Here is a 19,044-nt window from a genome sequence, read left to right as displayed (position 1 = left end):
TTCGGTCATTTTAGCCATTTCAGCATAGTTCAGTTTTCTCAGGAGTGTGGACAGTAGCATTAATGTAGAAACTCACCAGTCAAATGCTCCACCCAAGATGCTGGCAACCTCTTAGAAATATGGTATCTTATCCTAACCTTTTCAGTAGATAATACTATCTGGACCCCACTACGCATGAACAACTCTGGTACAGTGTGTTTCGCTAACAGTCATTCTCATTTCAATAACTAATTGGAAACTTGCTGAGATTTATTGTAATTCAATAAGTCTGTAGAACTCGGCTGTGGTGCTCCTTTCCCAGAGGTGCATCTGGCTGCCTCACTATAAAGTTTTTGGCGAGTGCTTAAAGTGCATTGCGTTACCCCGGCCTTTGGCGCCTGAAATCTGTGTTTTCAGGATCCACCTTATTCTTGCACATGCAAAACATTTTAACTGTTTTTAATTCCCAATTTTAAATTGTTGCAACCCACTCTGGGAACTGCTGGTGAAATGTGGGTAATAAATTTAATAACACATATGCAAAAGAAGCAGAGGGGGGGAGCCAACAAACAGCAAATAACAAATATGTTTATTTTTATAACAAATATACAGTGACTGTAAAAAAAAATTAGTTGCATTGTTGTCACCTAGTGGTACAAAGAGTAGAAAAAACCACCGCAAGTACAAGTCATAATTTGGTATTTAAAACATACCAGAACAATATCTTATTATGCAATTTGCACATAAAAAGGGTATGCCAGACTTTCTTATAATTTACAGAAGTTGATAATGATGGCTCCTACAAGCCCAATACCTGCAACAGAAGTTTAGCTGCCAACTGTGGCTGAGTAAGATTTTCATGTGTGATGTTTTCCCTAACACAACCATCATTAGCACTGGGAACCCCATTTCTCCTATAGGTCAGGCAATGCTTTCCAACATCTGGCTCCATCCTTTCCCTATCCCAATAAGAAAAAAGCAACTGGAATCCTTTGACTTTGCCACAGCTGATCTAATTCCTGCAGACCTCAGAAAACAGTGTGAAAACAGGGTCACAGTTCACAGCAACTGATGCAACTTTTAATTGACAGCTGATAAAAGGACAAGCTTAGAAGACTAAATAAGACATTGATTTGTACATCATAAACAGTTTGCTAAATGGATACTTCACTGAGTGGGCCAAAAATGAAAAATGAAATTCTTTGGTGTAAAAATATATATGAAAAGGTGCTTTCATTTCCCTCAACATGAGATGTACAAGATGGGGAGTAAAAACCAACAAGCCCATTTTACAATAGCTAGTAACAGAATGAAATGCCTTCCTTGGCACTAGCCAGAGTGAACATAAAAAGGCTAACATCTCAGCCAATCTATTTTTGTCCCAAAATGCACCAAAAATGTGAAAAACACATTTTCAGGATTAATTCCATTAAATTCAAAGCTACTCCAAAATAAGAGATTTGGAGTAGACTCTTTGATCTGGCATATTCAATTAAAACAAATCCAAAGAATTATTCCCAAGTAGTGAGTGTACTCTAAGAATCAAACACAGTTGGTTTCAAATTCTGTGTCACAGGGTGCTCCAATCAATGGGCTTCTTCCCAGACTTTTTCAGCAATTCATTTGTTTTAGAGAAATGCTTACAGCCAAAGAAACCCCTGTGCACTGACAGGGGTGAAGGGTGAGCTGTCTGTAGGACGTGGTGCCGTTTCTGCAAGAAATCAGAGATGTTAAGACCTTGTAATCATCCCACCCCACTGAACTGCCACCACATTTGCAAAATCTTAGGTTTTGTACTGCTGTTCCATGGACCAATATCATTTAACAGAAACACTGACCAAACCTGAGCCCATCCTCTAATAATCCCAGTTCTGCAGTCCCAGAATACCCTTTTAAAACAATGTACTCTAATGGGTGCTGCATGAGGCCATAATCCAAGCTCAGGATTAGATTCCATGCTGCATACCACACAGACCAGCTTCCAGACTTTTCCCCACTGTCCAGACTAGTGTCACTTCCAGAGGAATGGAAAAGCAACGGTGCACTTACCCTGTCAATAGAGCTGCCTTTCCTCTGAGCATAAGCCCCCCAAAGCATGAAGACCACACCATCCAAGTTGCTGTTTAGCCAGGAGACCACTGCGTCTGTGAACTGCTCCCAGCCCTTCTCTTTGTGGGAGTTGGCTTGGTGTGCTCGGACTGTAAGAACAGCATTGAGTAGCAGTACTCCTAGGTTGAAAATGAAACAAGAAAGGGTGAGCAAGCATGCAGAAAACATTAAATAAAAATATGCTGCTTTTGCTGCTAGGAAGGGCAAATGATCAATACTCTGCACCCAAAATATGTGTATCCCAGCCAAATTCTGCAACGCCAGAAGAGGTCAACCCCCACCTCCCAGCGTATTTGAGGGCATTTTATTGTAGCTTGTGTGTTTAATTTAATGCTAATGGCTGTATAAACTTATAATAAGCAGCTGTTCTGTAAGGGAGCTGCATTTAGCAGCAAAACTATCCACTGTTCTGTAAAGTCTGTACTGTACAGTCATACCTTGTGTTACGTTTGCTTCATGATACGTTTTTTCAGGTTGCGTCCTGCAGCGACCCGGAAATACCGGAAAGGGTTACTTCCGGGTTTTGCTGCTCGCGCATGCGCAGATGTGCAAAATGAAGTCGCGCGCATGCGCAGAAGCAGGTTGCGTTCTGCTCATGTTGCGAACAGGGCTCCGGAACAGATCCCGTTCGCAACCAGAGTGCCACTGTATTTGAGCTAAGCTTGCTCTTTTCAGTAAGATCTAGCCTCTCTGAAGCAGGAGGAGGCTGGGATTGTGTTGGATGTTCAGGGGCTGTTTCCTTGCTAAAATCTGGGGCGTGCTGAAAGGAATTCTCCATCCACCGCTGCAAGTACTACCATTGGCTGCTGGAAAGAAGCAATCTGTATCCAGAAGGTGAAACCAACACACATGATAGCAGCTGGGGGAAGCCCACCACAGGGGGAAAAGCGCCCAACAAACTTTGATCCTGCTTCACCTTGTTTAGCCCACCCGGTCAAGTCTCCATGGCCAGGATGAGAAAAGCCTTCTATGTCTTCAGCCAGTTCTTTGTAGATGTTCTCTAGGCTACAATCAAAAATCAGAAAGGTTTTGACAGACTTCCTCTCATGCATTTGTATCATAGGGATTTCATTTATAACATAACAACAAGGGAAGTAATAGTGCCACTGTATTCTGCTCTGGTCAGACCTCACCTGGAGTACTGTGTCCAGTTCTGGGCACCACAATTCAAGGAGGACACTGACAAACTGGAACGTGTCCAGAGGAGGGCAACCAAAATGGTCAAAGGCCTGGAAACGATGCCTTATGAGGAACGGCTAAGGGAGCTGGGCATGTTTAGCCTGGAGAAGAGGAGGTTAAGGGGTGATATGATAGCCATGTTCAAATATATAAAAGGATGTCACATAGAGGAGGGAGAAAGGTTGTTTTCTGCTGCTCCAGAGAAGCGTACACGGAGCAATGGATCCAAACTACAAGAAAGAAGATTCCACCTAAACATTAGGAAGAACTTCCTGACAGTAAGAGCTGTTTGACAGTGGAATTTGCTGCCAAGGAGTGTGGTGGAGTCTCCTTCTTTGGAGGTCTTTAAGCAGAGGCTTGACAACCATATGTCAGGAGTGCTCTGATGGTGTTTCCTGCTTGGCAGGGGGTTGGATTCGATGGCCCTTGTGGTCTCTTCCAACTCTATGATTCTATCATATTAGTGATAACTATGCAAATGAAAGACTAATGGAAAGGCAGTATTGCATATCTGGTCCTAATAGGACTACAAAGTTTAAAGCCTAATCTTACCTGGGTGGAGGTGGAACTGGTCTCTGGACGCTGAAACAGAGTCCATGTGCTTGGTTGGGTCCATGATATGGGTCTTGGCCCAAGATGACAGCTTTTACCTGAACAAAGTTACAAAAGCGGAAATTTGTTCAATACAATCACTCCTGCTGTCATTCATCTCTGCCCAGTTTAATACGTCCCTTTGGTAGGACACAGTATGTGGCTGGTTATCCCTTGCTCTTTCTCTCTTGTGTTCCAGAGAAGACTAATGAGACAACTATATAAACACCACAGTTCATGGGCAACCCAGTCAGATGGGGTACAAATAATAAATGATTATAAATTATTATGATGTAGCGTGCTTGATTAAAAGCTCCATGTTCAAATCTCAGAACATGGGTAGTTTTAAGGAAGCCTCACCATTCCATTCCATTCCATCCCACCCCTTTCAGCTTCACCTAGCATTTATCCAATTGGATTAACTAATAGTGGCCTCCCTTTACAGTCAGGACAACTTAGATACAGCAGTGTATGCAAAACATTCTGAGGCCAAAATGCAACTAGCAGCACCAAACATTATTGTTACTAGCCCATGGTTTTCAAAACAATGCAGACACAAAGTGCAACGCTTATCTAGAGGCGGAAAAAAGAGAAGTTATCAGTGACAACTTAGTGACTCCTGAAGGAAAAGGTAGAATAAATGTAGGGCTGATTGTACCAGGTTTACTCACATCACGGATACTGCACATCTGAGTCCAGGTGAAGACTTGATGCACAGCTGGATACACTGTGTAGCGTTTGCGCTCTGCAGCAACAAAGTCCATTAGCTGTTTTGGGAAACAGAAGCAGACAGTTTCAAATCCTGGTTAAGGAGGGCCAGCAGGTTAAGTAGGTAGCGGTTTGAGTGCACACAAGCACCTAGGCGTCACACACAATATTGTGTTTCAAGCAGTCATTTTAAAATTTCAATTCAGTTAATGCATAAAGCTTTCTTCTGTCAATACATCCCATTAATGCCCAAGGCTTTAAAGAGAGGCCAGCCAGCCAATTGTTTTTAAAGATGTGAAGAGTTTGCTTCATCCAGACTTGAAATTGGATCCCATGATATAAGCCAGGCGGCTGAGTTTTCAGAAAAGTTGTGATGAACTTTCAAGAGATACAGAAACTTGAGAAACATGCTTGAAGGTGAGGGGAATATTGCAAGGTGGAGCCTCCCATTTCAGGACAAGTGATGACCCTGGAGCCCCTCTCCAGTTTTTAGCCACAGCTTCTTGCCTAACATCTATGGACTCCAACGTCAGTTGCAGCAAGATACATGCTCAATAATTAACAAAATACTTCTAGCCACCAGGAGCTTCTTGAGACAGGGTAGATCAAATCTAAATACTTTTGCATCTCTCTCGAATATAAAGGCTGATCAACAATGGTTTTGGAGGAACTGTTAATGCCACTTTGAGCCCGCAAGGTAGACAGGAATAACCACTTAATTATGCTGTAAATACAGTATACACAAGGAAAGTAAGACCACATCCTATGTAAATTTCCATGAGTGCTAGCTCCATGAAATATAGAAGAACCGCTTCCATGCAAAGATACAAAAGACCAGGTTGCAGGGCTAGAACCCTACACACACAATTTCACCACCACCCCTCCTCTCCCAAACCTTATACTGTACTCAACAATGTAACTGATCTGTAGAAAAGACTGTACAGCACAACTTGAAAAAAGAGACAAGGTGTTTAAGCCAAGGAAAACTTTAATCATAAATATATAAATAACCCTACACACTCTTGCTAGGAAGCCCTATTGAACCCAGCGGCACACTTGTGCGAGTAACAAGCATAGAAGTCTGCTACCAAGTACTGAATAAGCTATCGACGTGGCATAAAACAGAAAGGGAAGAAATGCATGTCTGTAAAGGAGGAAAGAGATAGGCACCAAGGCAGGTAAGTGTGCAGATTTTGGTACAGTCCATTTAACACAGCACAGCAACAGCAGGCCTGTTTTCGATATAATAAATTAGGGGGGGGGAATCTATTAAAGTGGCCCGGACTGCAGCTCCGTGCGGGAGCACATCCTTTGCTCGCATCAGGTGCGTTGCATCGACCTTCTCTCCAGTTCAAAGGCCGTCAGGTAGGGGAGATGGGCTGAGACCCTTCTCCGCCGCGTCACCCTTGCCCTGCCCATGGCAGCCCCCCGCCTTCCTCTCCGCCTCTGGCCCACCTGGGCGAAGTAGGGCTTGGCGAACTCCCCGGCGAGCGCGAGCCTCCAGTCTGGCGCGACCTCCGGAGGAGCGAGGCTGCTGAGGCGGGAAGCGAGTCTCTGCAAGGCCGCCTCTTTGTTCCGGCGGATCCGCTCCAGCTGCTCCGGGCTGAGAGGCGGGGACGGAGCGCCAGCCTTCGACCTCTTCGGAGAGCCTGCCTGCGGGCGGAAGAAGCACGTGAGGGGCGGCCGGGCGGCAGCAGGAGCGAGGCAGCGGCGGAGCGACGTCAGACCAGGGCCCGCCGCCACGGCCGCCGCCATGAGAAAACAAAACACGGGCGACTTTCGCGCCCAATTGGCCAGCGACACCAAAAGCGCCGTGTATCGGCCTATCACCTGCGAGATAGCGCCCCCTCCTTTCTCATTGGTTACGGGTCATCAAAACAGCTTCCTAATTGGCCGCCGGTCCCGAGCTCTGCAGCCCGCTCGTCCTATCGCAGTTCTGCTTGAAAGCCCCTGCCCTCAGTTGATCTCTGTTGCTAAGGTAGCCCTAGCTCTTCTTGGTTAAGAGCACCGAGTCGGACTTAGTCCCACCCCCGGATGCTTCCCATTGGCTTGAGGGCGGCTAAAGCGCTCCCCATTGGCCGGTACCTCAGGAAGGCGCCTTTTTCTCCCCCGCTGGAAGGAGAAGGCGCCGGTACCTTAGGAAGGCGCCTTTTTCTCCCCGTCCCCTCTTGCCTGGCTCCCTTTGTACCTCAGCGGCCCCGACTGGCTCCGGGGAGCGGCTCCGCTTCTTGGCCTGCGCCGCCGAGAAGAAGGAGAGCAGCGTCTTCTGGCCGATCATGGTGGCTCCGCTGGCAGACGGGCTCCGGCGCTGCAGCTCGGGAGAGAAGGGCGCCGAGGGAAAGGCAGCAGGCGCAGCAGCCGCTGGCTCAGCTCTTCTGCCCCTCACGGCAAGACCCGCCGCCGCCGCCCGCTCCCGCTTCAGGTACGCTTTAAATTGGCGCCAAAGCGAGCGCGCATGCGCAGCCGAGGAGCGCCTGGGTCCCGCCCGCCCGCCCGCTCGCCCGCTCCTTGGGCGCATGCGCAGCGCCGGTTCTCGGAAGGCGGGTCCGCGGCGGCAAACGGAGGCTGGAGGGAATAGCGAGAAGGCTCGTCCTCCTTGCAAGAGGCCTTCCATTGCACGCTGTTTGCCGACTTGCGTGATGAACATGCGCGTTAGAGGGAAAGTACCGTAGGAAGAGAGAGCAGGGGCTCCGCCTCCGCAGATCACCTCAAAGTAGAATCAACCTTACAAACAAAGTAATATTGGAAACTGCGCCCGTGCTGCTCCTAGGTTATGTTTTGCAATTTTGATTTTACATTCATGAGAAGCTTTTACGATGCTTGGGAAGCCCTCGAGATGGAGCGAGCAGACTTTGTCTTGTTCTGAAATAACAACACTACCATTTTTCTTTCTAGCAGGCAGGGCTCTCGGTTAGTACCTTTTGCAGGAAGGGAGGAGCTGCAAGGAGTGACTGGAAAGGAGACGAAGGTGGGACCTGAAACAGGATTCAGGCAGTGAGGCTCCCTGGCCTCGGTTCCAGGAGGAGCCTTGGAGAATATCCTGGGCATTGCAGGAGGTAAGACGGGCACTGGAGGGCAGCCCTAGCATAGCATTTTAACCCTAAGGCATGAAAGAACAGCCTTCCCCTACAATGTATCCCCGGCACCTGGTATACAGGGGTGCATTGCTTCTGAACTTGGAGGTTCCATTTTGCCAGCCTCCATAATTACAGGTGTCAGCTTGTCCAAGCCAGTGTTCCCCAGCCAAGTGCCAGCAGATGTTGTTGGACTGTAACCCCCGTTATCCCTGACTGTTGGCCATGCAAGCTAGGATTGATGGGAATTGGAATACAGCACCATCCAGCAGGCCAAAGGCTCCCCATCCCTTGGGTAAAGAGATCCTTTGCAGACGCCACAAATTATAGTTTCCAGCTGCTGCAAGTATATTAGTAAAAAGAGCACTCCACAGCCAGGAGCGCCCCACTCCAGGCATATCTAATCTGGTTCTGGTCAATCACAGGCTTGCCCTCCTACAGCCTCGATTGAGGTGCATAGCAACTGGCGATGGAGAAATTCATTGTCCGGGGGCCTCTTAAGACCACAGCAACAAAGAACAAGAGGAAGTCCCCTGGGCCAGAGCGGGAGGAGGCTGACTCTGGTGCGGAAGGCAGTGGAAGAAGCAAGAAGAGGCCCAAGCTGGATGCATCCCACCAAAGCAAGACTCCCTTGGTTGGTGCTTCATGGAAACACATCCGGGCAGAAGGGCTAAACTGCGATTATAGGATCCTTTTCAACAAAGCAGAGGCTGACAGGATCTTCCAGGAGCTTGAAAAGGAAGTGGAATATTTTGAAGGTAAACAGATCTGATCTTTGAATCTTTCATGAATTCTCTGTGCGGCAGGGTTATCTGGAGCATACTATAAATAGATTTCCTCATTTTTATGGCTATTATTATTTATTAAACTTATATACCACCCTTCACCTGAAGATCCCTGGGCAGTTCACAAGATAAAGATACAAGATAAAAGCACAAAATAAAAAGTCAAAAACGAAACAATAACCCCCCTCCAACAACACATTTAAAAGGCTGTAGAATCTTAATTAGCCTGGCTGAAGAGGAATGTTTTTGCCTGGTGCCTAAAAATATATAATGAAGGCACCAAGCAAACCTTCCTGGGGAGAGCATTCCACAAACAGCCATTACGTAGCTATTGTGGTCCTGAGCTGTTTAAGGCTTTATAGGTCAAAACCAGCACTTTGAATTGGACCCGGAAACTAACTGGCAGCCAGTGCAATCAGGCCAGGATCAGTGTGAACGCTCAAACCGTCTTGCCCCAGTGAGCAACCTGACTGTCAAATTCTGCACCAGCTGAAGCTTCCAGACCGTCTTCAGGGGCAGTAGTGATAATAATAGCCAGGCTGAGAAGCAGTTTCTCACTGAATGGCCGTTGGGCAGGGGCTGCAGTGAAGAGGGTTGCTTAATGGGGAAGGGCCATAGCTCAGTTGTAGAGCACCGGCTTTGCATGCAGAACGTGCCAGGTTAAATTTGCAGAGTTACATACTGTTGTGTATGTCTCTGTGTGAAACATTCTTCTCTCCCCACACCCTTCTCTCCCTCTGGCCTCTCCCAACTTGCGGCAAGAGGTTTTCTCCTCTACATCTGTCTCTCCCGCTCTCCCTTTCTCCTTGGCACACAAACTCACACACGGCATGGAAGGAAAAGCAATTTCTAGAGGGGTGGTGATGCAGGAAGCAGAGATCAACTGCAGTGTCCAGAGGGCCCCATGAATTGAATTGGGGGACCACCACAGGCTCCCCACCACTGCTCTCAGGGGAAATTTTTACTTGGTGGCATTTCTTCCCTGCATCTGGTTAGGAAAGCCCATCTTGAGTTTGTCATCTTTTTTTCAAAGCAGGAGAGTTCACTAAACTCCACATATTTGGAAAGTGGCACAACATCCCAAGGAAACAAGTGACCTATGGGGATGCTGGCTTGACGTACACATACTCAGGTGTCACTTTCTCGCCCAAGCCATGGATTCCAGTTCTGGATCACATAAGAGACCAAATCCAGCTAATCACCGGGGACACCTTCAATTTTGTTCTCATTAACAGGTAACGTTGGGCAGGTGGTGGTTAGTATGGCATGGAGCACCAGGGAACCAGTTCTCCATGCCCAGTCCCTTGCACTAACTTGTGACTGCTGTTGTGACATACAGAGGGCAGTGCAGGAGGAGCTTGACATCCTAGTGCAATTCTACAGGAGCTGCCCTTGACTACGTTTGCCAACTGCTGCTCTCCAGATGTTTTTGGACTACAATTCCCACCAGCCACTGCCAGCAGAGTTACATGATACTGAGTTTATGGGAACAAAAGGACATTCATTTTTGCATTTAACACTTACATTCAAATATCAGTCATAATCATAAAAAAATAGGATTCTCTGAGTCCTTGGACTTCCTGCCACCCTTCCATGCGTTCCATTATTAATCTTTCCCCCCCTGCATCCTATAAAGTTCTCTATTTATCTTTAATATTCAATTTATACCATTGTTCACGTTACATCGGAAAATAACAGTTGGGCAGAGCTGAGTGGGGAACAGCTAGGAGACGTAGAAAGAGAGAGAGAACTGACTCCCCTTTGCTGCAGAGTGTCCAGCCTTTATCTCCAAGGGCAAGGAGAGCTGATAAGGTTGCTATGCAGAAGGCTCAATGGTTGTGAGATGCCGGGGAGGGAAGCTTAATTGGGAGCACCTTTATAAAGACCCTTTAAATGGTAAGGGACTCTTGTCGCTTTGTCCTGCTTAGTCCTGCTTATCCGCAGCCAAAGTGGGGGAGGGGGAGAAAGCCAAGCCCCCAGAGCCTGACAACAATCTTTTCTGCTCCCTTGGTATTTTTGTACCTAAAATTCCTTTTAAAAAACCTAGTTTTTTCACAAATGTTATTTTAAACATTTTTTTCAACTCATTATAAATTATTTTCCAATGCTTTTGCTATCTTACACATCCACCACATATAGTAGAAGGTGCCTTCTTTCTCTTTGCGCTTCCAACAAATATTTGTAGTAGTTCTATACATTTTTGTTAATTTAGTAGGAGTTTAATACCAACAGTACATCATTTTCATAGAGTTTTCCTTCAACGTACAGCATGCTGTACATTTTAAGTCTTCCCTCCATAATTTTTCCCACAATGACAATTGTATATTATATCCAATATCCCTTGCCCATTGTATCAATACAGATGTAACAGTATATATTTTAGAAAGTATTTTCACTTTATTTTCCAACAAGTCTTTTTCAAACCTTAAAAATTCTTTACTAAAACCATTTATTTTATCCATTCTAAATGCATCATTTAATTGGTGATACTGTAACCAGTCAGTTGATAAGTCTTATATCCTCAAATTTATCATTTTCAATTGTTCTTCTTTTGTTAACAGCTCTTTATACGTTGCCCATTCATTTTTTGCATGTAATTTTTTCACAGATTTCACCTCTAGCAGGGAAAGCCACCAAGGTGTTTTTTGGTCTAATAAATATTTATATTTCTCTCATACTACATAAATTGATTTTCTTACCAAATGGTTTAGGAAACCTTTATGCACTTTTGTCTTATCATACCAGAGATATGCATGCCACCCAAATCTGTTGTCATGACCTTCTAAATCTAGAATGCCTGCATTTTTTAACATTATCCACTCCCGAAGCTAGCAGAGACAGGATGCTTCATAATATAACCTCAAGTCCGGAAAAAACGCCTCTATCCTTTGCATCAGTTAACAATTTATATTTAATCCTTGGCTTCTTTCCCTGCCAGATAAATTTAGAAGTAACTTTTTGCCACTGCTTGAAGTGTCCTGCTCTACTGATAACGGGTACTGATTGAAATAAAAATAACATTCTCGGCAATACATTCATTTTTATTACTGATATTCTTCCCCATAGTGATAAGCTCATCCTTCCCCATACCTTTAGGTTTTTCTTTTTTTCTTTCCAAGTGGCTATATAGTTGTCAACCATACCTCTAAATATTTCACCTTTTTTTCTATTGTCAATTCTGTTGTTCGATGTAAGTCTCTTTTTTATTGAACGGTCACATTTTTTACCAATACTTTCATTTTATTTTTATTCAACTTGAAAGCTGCTACCTGACCAAATTCAGCAATTATCTCTAAGACCCTTGATATACTTACCATCGGGTCTTCTACTGTTATCACAAGGTCATCCGCAAATGCTTTCAATTTATAAGCTCTGCACCCTACTGTTATACCTTTTATTCTATCACGCCAGGGTTTCTAGAATTGATATAAACAATAATGGTGACAGGAAACATCCCCTTCTTGTCCCTTTTGTTACATTTTTCCATTATCACATTGTTCACTATCAACATAGCCTGTTGATCTGAATAAGTCACGTCAATTCTCCAAAGGAATGACTCTCCAAAGTTCATCATTTCTATAGTTTTTTTCCATAAAAATCCATGACACATTATCCAAGGCCTTCTCTGCATCTACAGACATTAAAGCCGCTTGCTTTTCATTCATCTGGCGGCCAGGAAGAAAGCCAGCTTGATCTTGATGAATTAAATCTTTTAACACCATCTTCATATGATTTGCCATTATTGGCAAATAGTTTATAACCATTATTTAGCAGAGATACCTGCCTGTAATTTTTTACTGATAGTAAATCTGTATCTTGTTTTGGAATTGAATTAATATATTCCTCTTTCCAAGAATCTGATACTTTCCCTGTATTCAAAATCTTATTCAGTACATCTTTCAAAGGCTGTGCCAAAAGCTCTTATAGTTTTTATAGTACTTCGCTGATAGACCGTCTGACCCCGGTGATTTACCTGTTTTTATCCGGTTAATTAACTGTTGTAATTCCATCACTGTTACTGGTGCATTTAAGTAATTAGTTTTCTCTTCCAAAATATTTGGCGGCCAATAGCCAGTCTAGTCCACCATCCTGTTCTTGCAGTGGCCAAAAAGATGCCTGTAGGAAATCCATATGGTATAGTACAGATTAAGTTGGAAAGGAGGAGAGATGTCGTGGATCTTCCCCTGTGGAACCATTGGGACAGGACCTTCAGGGCAGAAGTCTAGTTGCTGCCCCCTGAACAGAAGGAGCAGGAGACCAGCACCCCAAACACAGCAGCAGGGCTGGCTTACTGCATTCTGAAGCAAGTGAAATCATGCACATCACTATCTAAAGAGTATAGAATCATAGAGTTGGAATAGACCACAAGGGCCATCGAGTCCAACCCCCTGCCAAGCAGGAAACACCATCAGAGCACTCCTGACATATGGTTGTCAAGCCTCTGCTTAAAGACCTCCAAAGGAGGAGACTCCACCACACTCCTGGGCAGCAAATTCCACTGTCAAACAGCTCTTACTGTCAGGAAGTTCTTCCGAATGTTTAGGTGGAATCTTCTTTCTTGTAGTTTGGATCCATTGCTCTGTGTCCGCTTCTCTGGAGCAGCAGAAAACAACCTTTCTCCCTCCTCTATATGACATCCTTTTATATATTTGAACATGGCTATCATATCACCCCTTAACCTCCTCTTCTCCAGGCTAAACATGCCCAGTTCCCTTAGCCGTTCCTCATAAGGCATCGTTTCCAGGCCTTTGACCATTTTGGTTGCCCTCCTCTGGACACGTTCCAGTTTGTCAGTGTCCTTCTTGAACTGTGGTGCCCAGAACTGGACACAGTACTCCAGGTGAGGTCTGACCAGAGCAGAATACAGTGGCACTATTACTTCCCTTGATCTAGATGCTATACTCCTATTGATGCAGCCCAGAATTGCATTGGCTTTTTTAGCTGCCGCGTCACACTGTTGGCTCATGTCAAGTTTGTGGTCAACCAAGACTCCTAGATCCTTTTCACATGTACTGCTCTCAAGCCAGGTGTCACCCATCTTGTATTTGTGCCTCTCATTTTTTTTGCCCAAGTGCAATACTTTACATTTCTCCTTGTTAAAGTTCATCTTGTTTGTTTTGGCCCAGTTCTCTAATCTGTCAAGGTCGTTTTGAAGTGTGATCCTGTCCTCTGGGGTGTTAGCCACCCCTCCCAGTTGGGTGTCATCTGCAAATTTGATCAGGATGCCCTTGAGTCCATCATCCAAGTCGTTGATAAAGATGTTGAATAAGACCGGGCCCAAGACAGAACCCTGTGGCACCCCACTAGTCACTCTTCTCCAGGATGAAGAGGAACCATTGATGAGCACCCTTTGGGTTCGGTCGGTCAGCCAGTTACAAATCCACTGAGTGGTAGCATAGTCAAGACCACATTTTACCAGCTTCTTTACAAGAATATCATGGGGCACCTTGTCAAATGCCTTGCTGAAATCAAGGTAGGCTACATCCACTGCGTTCCCTTCATCTACCAGGCTTGTAATTCTGTCAAAAAACGAGATCAGGTTAGTCTGACATGACTTATTTTTCAGAAATCCATGCTGACTATTGGTGATCACAGCATTCCTTTCTAGGTGCTCACAGATTGTTTGCTTAATGATCTGCTCCAGAATCTTCCCTGCTATTGATGTCAGACTGACTGGGCGGTAATTATGTGGGTCCTCTCTTTTCCCCTTTTTGAAAATAGGGACAACATTTGCCCTCCTCCAAACTGCCGGGTCTTCGCCTGTTCTCCAGGAATTCTCAAAGATGACTTCCAGTGGTTCTGAGATCACATCTGCCAGTTCTTTTAATACTCTTGGATGCAGTTCATGTGAAATAAGATGGCGCGGGCCACTTCCTCTGTGCCTTTGGACGCTCGTGCCAATAGAAAACTTGAGCTCTTTGCAGCTCTCAGCAGAGTTCTTACGCAGCGGTAGAAAGTGTTGCCGTGTGTGTGGATAATAAATCAGACTGAACGCAGGCTTCTTGCTAATCTCTAACAGCCTTTAATGTGAAAAAAAACATCATAAATCAGTCCCGGCGAGAGAGCAGACATCCTTCTCGCCTCTCAGCCAAAAACGAAAGGAAACTCACACACAAAGAAAGATTCCCGTATGTGAACCAAACCATGCCTCAGAATGTGAGACGTCACACAGAACTGTTTAACCCTGTACGTTCTGTTTCACCTCACAGTTCATCTGGCCCTGGAGACTTGAATACATCTAAACTAGCCTTGTACATCTAAACTAGCCTTGTACTATCTCCTTAGTTATTCTGGGCTGTGTTTCCTCTGCTGAATCATTTGCTCCAAATTCTTCAGGTCGGGCATTGTTTTCTTTATCGGAGAAGACTAAGGCAAAGAAGGCATTGAGGAGTTCAGCCCTTTCTGTGTCCCCTGTTTGCATTTCACCATCTTCTCCTCTGAGTGACCCCACTGTTTCTTTGTTCTTCCTTTTGCTATGAACATACCCATAAAAGCCTTTCTTGTAGCTTTTAACCTCTCTAGCCAGCCTGCGTTCATTCTGTGCTTTAGCTTTTCTGACTTTGTGTCTACACGTGCTGGCTATTTGTTTGAATTCCTCTTTGGTGGTTTCCCCCCTTTTCCATTTTTTGTACACATCCCTTTTTAATCTTAATTCAGTTAAAAGTTCTTTAGATAGCCACCCTGGCTTCTTTAGGCACCTTCCATGTTTCCGTCTCATTGGTATTGCCTGACGTTGTGCTTTTAGTATCTCCCTCTTAACAAACTCCCAGCCATCATGAACTCCCTTTCCTTTTAGTATTACTGACCATGGGATCTCACCCAGCACTTCCCTAAGTTTTATGAAGTTGGCATTCTTAAAGTCAAGAAATTGAGTCCTAGTATGCTTGGCTTCTCCTTTCCGCTGTATAGTAAACTTCAGAAGAGCATGATCACTCGCACCTAATGATCCTTCTACTTCTACCCCACTAACCAGGTCATCAACATTGGTTAGGACCAGATCTAAAATGGCTGTTCCTCTTGTTGCTTCTCCCACTTTCTGGACAATGAAGTTGTCTGCAAGGCCAGTGAGGAATCTGTTTGACCTTATGCTCTTGGCTGAGTTTGACATCCAACAAATATCCGGGTAATTGAAGTCCCCCATTACTACTATCTCCCTTCCTTTTGCATGCTTGGCCATCTGTTCCAGGAAGGCATCATCTATGTCCTCCATTTGGCTTGGGGATCTATAGTAAACTCCCACGATGAGGTCTCTGTTATTCTTCTCTCCCTTAATTTTGACCCAAATGCTCTCACTTTGGCTTTGAGGTTCTAAATCTTGGATCTCTTCACAGGTATAAACATCCCTGACATATAACGCCACTCCTCCTTTCTTGTCTGGTCTGTTTCTCTGAAATAGATTGTATCCCCCCATTATTACATTCCAATCGTGGGACTTATCCCACCAGGTTTCAGTGATGCCTATTATGTCGTATTTAGTTTGCTGTACTAAGATCTCAAGCTCATCTTGTTTATTTCCCATGCTTTGTGCATTAGTGTACAGACATTGAAGTCCATTAATCATTCCCCCGTGTCTCTTATTTAAGGATTTTTTCCTCCCACCACTTGGTCTGCTGTTTGCTCCATTTGGTCTATGACATTTGGATGGTCATCTTCATCAATTGATAGACTCCTACCTTCATGAGCACTGTCTCCCTCCCCCACATTAATCAGTTTAAAGCCCTCCTGATGAGGTTTCTGAGATTTTTGGCAAAAACATTCCTCCCGACCATTGTGAGGTGCAGCCCATCACTTGCCAGAAGTCCATCTTCAAGAAACTGCAGTCCGTGATCTAAGAATCCAAACCGTTCCTGTTTACACCATTTGCGAAGCCTGTTCACTTCCACTATTTTTCCCTCTCTCACCGGGCCACGTCGTTCAACTGGGAGGACAGATGAGATGACAATTTGTGCATTTAATTGCTTCAATTTCCTGCCCAGAGCCCCGTAGTCTCTTTTGCTCTTCTGGAGGCTATTGCTTGCAGTGTCATTGGTTCCCACATGAACCAAGAGGAAGGGGTATTTGTCAGTGGGTTTTATGATTCCTTGCAGTCGTTCTGTTACATCTTGGATCTTAGCCCCGGGGAGACAGCACACCTTTGTTTCCTGCTTGGCAGGGGGTTGGACTCGATGGCCCTTGTGGTCTCTTCCAACTCTATGATTCTATGATTCTATGACCTCCCGAGACATCTTGTCAGGCCCACAGATCTCTGCTTCTGTTCCCCTCAGTAGGGAATCCCCTATCACCACTACACACCTCCTCTTAGGTTTGGTCGGGGTTCTTCCGTGAGCTGTCCGTTCCAAGGTCGCCTGCACATTCCCTGAGGACTGACTTTTCTGCTCGTCTTCATATACCTGATCGACTGTAATGAGGGAGAGATCCTCAAATGGAGTCTGCTCTTCGTCTTCCATGCTAGGGGAGAGGACTGCAAAGCGACTGTGTATTTCTAAACAATCAGAGAGAACCCTGGGCCTCCTACTTCTTTGAGTCACGTTTCTCTATATATCTGGCACCTGTGTTGGTGAACTAGCCTCCTTCTCAGGGGTGTCCCCTGTCTCCTCCTTGGTGGAGACGGTGTGCTCTGTTGCTTCCAAGAAGAGCTCCAGCTCTCTAATTCTTTGGAGCGTAGCTACACGTTCCTCCAGTTGCTGGACTTTGTCTTTTAAGAGGGCCATCAACATGCAATTGCTGCAGGTAAAGCTGCCTGCAACCTTTGGCAAGATGGCAAACATTGCGCAGGAACCACAGGCGACTGCAGCTCTTCCCTCCCCCTCCATCTTGAGAACGTGTTGTTGGGGGTGGCTACAGCGGTCCTCCATCTTAAAAAGCGTGAAGACAGGACAAATAACCCCCCCCAAAAAAAAACCTAGGTCTCCCCCAACAAACGTTTGAGACTAGCTCCCCTAAATCTAAAAGATGGATCTAACTGCGAGCGCCGCCAGGCGCGTGCCGCTGCCCTGCTAGCTCTGATAAGCTCCTCCCACAGCTAATCCCCTGACTCAACAGAAACCCTGCCCCCTCTGACCTTTGCACAGGGAGAGCAGCTAATCAGCCACAAAGAAACACACACACACACACAAGAAAACCCTTTTTGCTCCTCCACTCTGCAAGCGCATTTGAGTCCATAGTCTAAAACTACCTCACTGCATCTCTCATCTCCCCTCCCTGCCAGGTATAAGGACGGTCACGATCACATGGGGGAGCACAGAGATGATGAGCGAGAGCTGGCCCCTCGCAGCCCCATCGCATCTGTGTCCTTTGGAGCCTGCAGGGATTTTGTCTTCCGGCACAAGGATTCCCGAGGCAAAAACTCCTCGCGCTACATTGAGGCTGTCAAGCTGCAGCTGGAGCATGGGAGCTTGTTGATGATGAACTTCCCCACCAACCGTTACTGGTACCACAGCCTGCCCAGTCGCAAGAAACTCCTGGCTCCGAGAATCAACCTGACATTTCGAAATGTGATGGTGCTGACCCCAGGGCAATGAGAGAGATGGCTCACTGACTTCCTTCCACACAGTGTTCGTTCTTCTCAAGAGTTTGGCCATCTAGTTTCTTTGTAGGCATGAATAGAGAGAGTTTCCAAGAGTGGGGTTTTTTTGTTCCTTTTAGTGCCTTTGTGGTAAAAATAAAAAGGCATTTGGGGTCAAGTACTTGGTTGATCATTGGATTTCAGATGTTAGTATGGCCATGGTTCATATGGTGAATGTTCAGGTGGAGTGGGGTGGGGGGGCTATGCTTGCTTTGTAAAATGCAGGGGGCTTGAGGATTTCCTAGGCGCTTTGGGCTAAGTGGCTACAGAAAAGGGAGTGGCCAGCAGGATGGCCAGTAGCCCATGATCATCAAAAGCTGCTTCTATAATCTTCTCTGAAGCAAAGCAGTAATGAAAGATAAATCTCCCCCGCCACCCTGATGTATATTTCCTTTGTAACACAGGGCTGGGGAGCCTGACCAGAGGCCCTTCTGGTTGGTGGATCCAGGTCCTACCACACCTGGAGGGCCACAGGTTCCCCCAGCCTTGTATCACCAGAGCAACTCTTTAAAAATATTAATTGGATTTTATAGCTTTACAAAAGTAAAAAATGAAGACAGTAAGACAAAAAAACCATCCTGTATTCCCCACCCTCCCACTTCCCTAGTCCTCATCCAGAACTATTCTTGAGTTTATAGAAACTGGCATGCAAATAACCAGTGAGTCTTGGTCCCTTGAAACCTACTCAGAGTTCAGTTTGCTTAGTAGTTATTGTAGATAGGTATTAACGGTAAAGGTAAAGGGACCCCTGACCATTAGGTCCAGCCGTGGCCGACTCTGGGGTTGCGGCGCTCATCTCGCTTTATTGGCCGAGGGAGCCGGCGTACAGCTTCCGGGTCATGTGGCCAGCATGACTAAGCCGCTTCTGGCGAACCAGAGCAGCGCACGGAAACGCCGTTTACCTTCCCGCCGGAGCGGTACCTATTTATCTGCTTGCACTTTGACGTGCTTTCAAAGGTTGGCAGGAGCAGGGACCGAGCAATGGGAGCTAACCATGTCGCGGGGATTCAAACCTCCGACCTTCTGATCAGCAAGTCCTAGGCTCTGTGGTTTA

The 19,044-nt window shown here is 45.7% G+C and overlaps 2 protein-coding genes across 4 annotated transcripts; one reads left to right on the top strand and one right to left on the bottom strand.

Annotated features, from left to right (window-relative positions):
- Positions 1-549: 549 nt before the first annotated feature.
- On the bottom strand, positions 550-6,988 carry UNG (uracil DNA glycosylase). 2 transcript variants are annotated; one of them, XM_082196138.1, is made up of 7 exons: positions 6,755-6,988; positions 6,022-6,219; positions 4,530-4,625; positions 3,820-3,917; positions 3,005-3,093; positions 2,029-2,207; positions 550-1,690 (listed from the first exon to the last, which is right to left on the bottom strand). In XM_082196138.1, exons 1-7 carry the CDS (start codon positions 6,842-6,844, stop codon positions 1,550-1,552), a joined length of 891 nt encoding a protein of 296 aa, XP_082052264.1. In that variant the 5' UTR covers positions 6,845-6,988; the 3' UTR covers positions 550-1,549. The 2 variants fall into 2 exon arrangements, with proteins under 2 accessions (XP_082052264.1, XP_082052263.1); XM_082196137.1 differs by lacking the exon at positions 6,755-6,988 and having other exon boundaries at positions 6,022-6,336.
- A 184-nt stretch (positions 6,989-7,172) lies between these two features.
- Positions 7,173-18,108, top strand: ALKBH2 (alkB homolog 2, alpha-ketoglutarate dependent dioxygenase). 2 transcript variants are annotated; one of them, XM_082196144.1, is made up of 5 exons: positions 7,173-7,336; positions 7,465-7,622; positions 8,066-8,398; positions 9,459-9,660; positions 17,634-18,108. In XM_082196144.1, the coding sequence occupies exons 3-5, from the start codon at positions 8,110-8,112 to the stop codon at positions 17,944-17,946; spliced, it is 804 nt and encodes a 267-aa protein (XP_082052270.1). In that variant the 5' UTR covers positions 7,173-7,336; positions 7,465-7,622; positions 8,066-8,109; the 3' UTR covers positions 17,947-18,108. The 2 variants fall into 2 exon arrangements, with proteins under 2 accessions (XP_082052270.1, XP_082052271.1); XM_082196145.1 differs by having other exon boundaries at positions 7,177-7,622; positions 9,462-9,660.
- The last annotated feature ends 936 nt before the right edge of the window (positions 18,109-19,044 follow it).

The sequence above is a fragment of the Podarcis vaucheri genome, assembly GCF_965113315.1.
Source record: "Podarcis vaucheri genome assembly, chromosome: 13".
NCBI classification, from domain to species: Eukaryota; Metazoa; Chordata; class Lepidosauria; order Squamata; family Lacertidae; genus Podarcis; species Podarcis vaucheri.
This window is presented reverse-complemented; position numbering and strand designations above follow the sequence as displayed.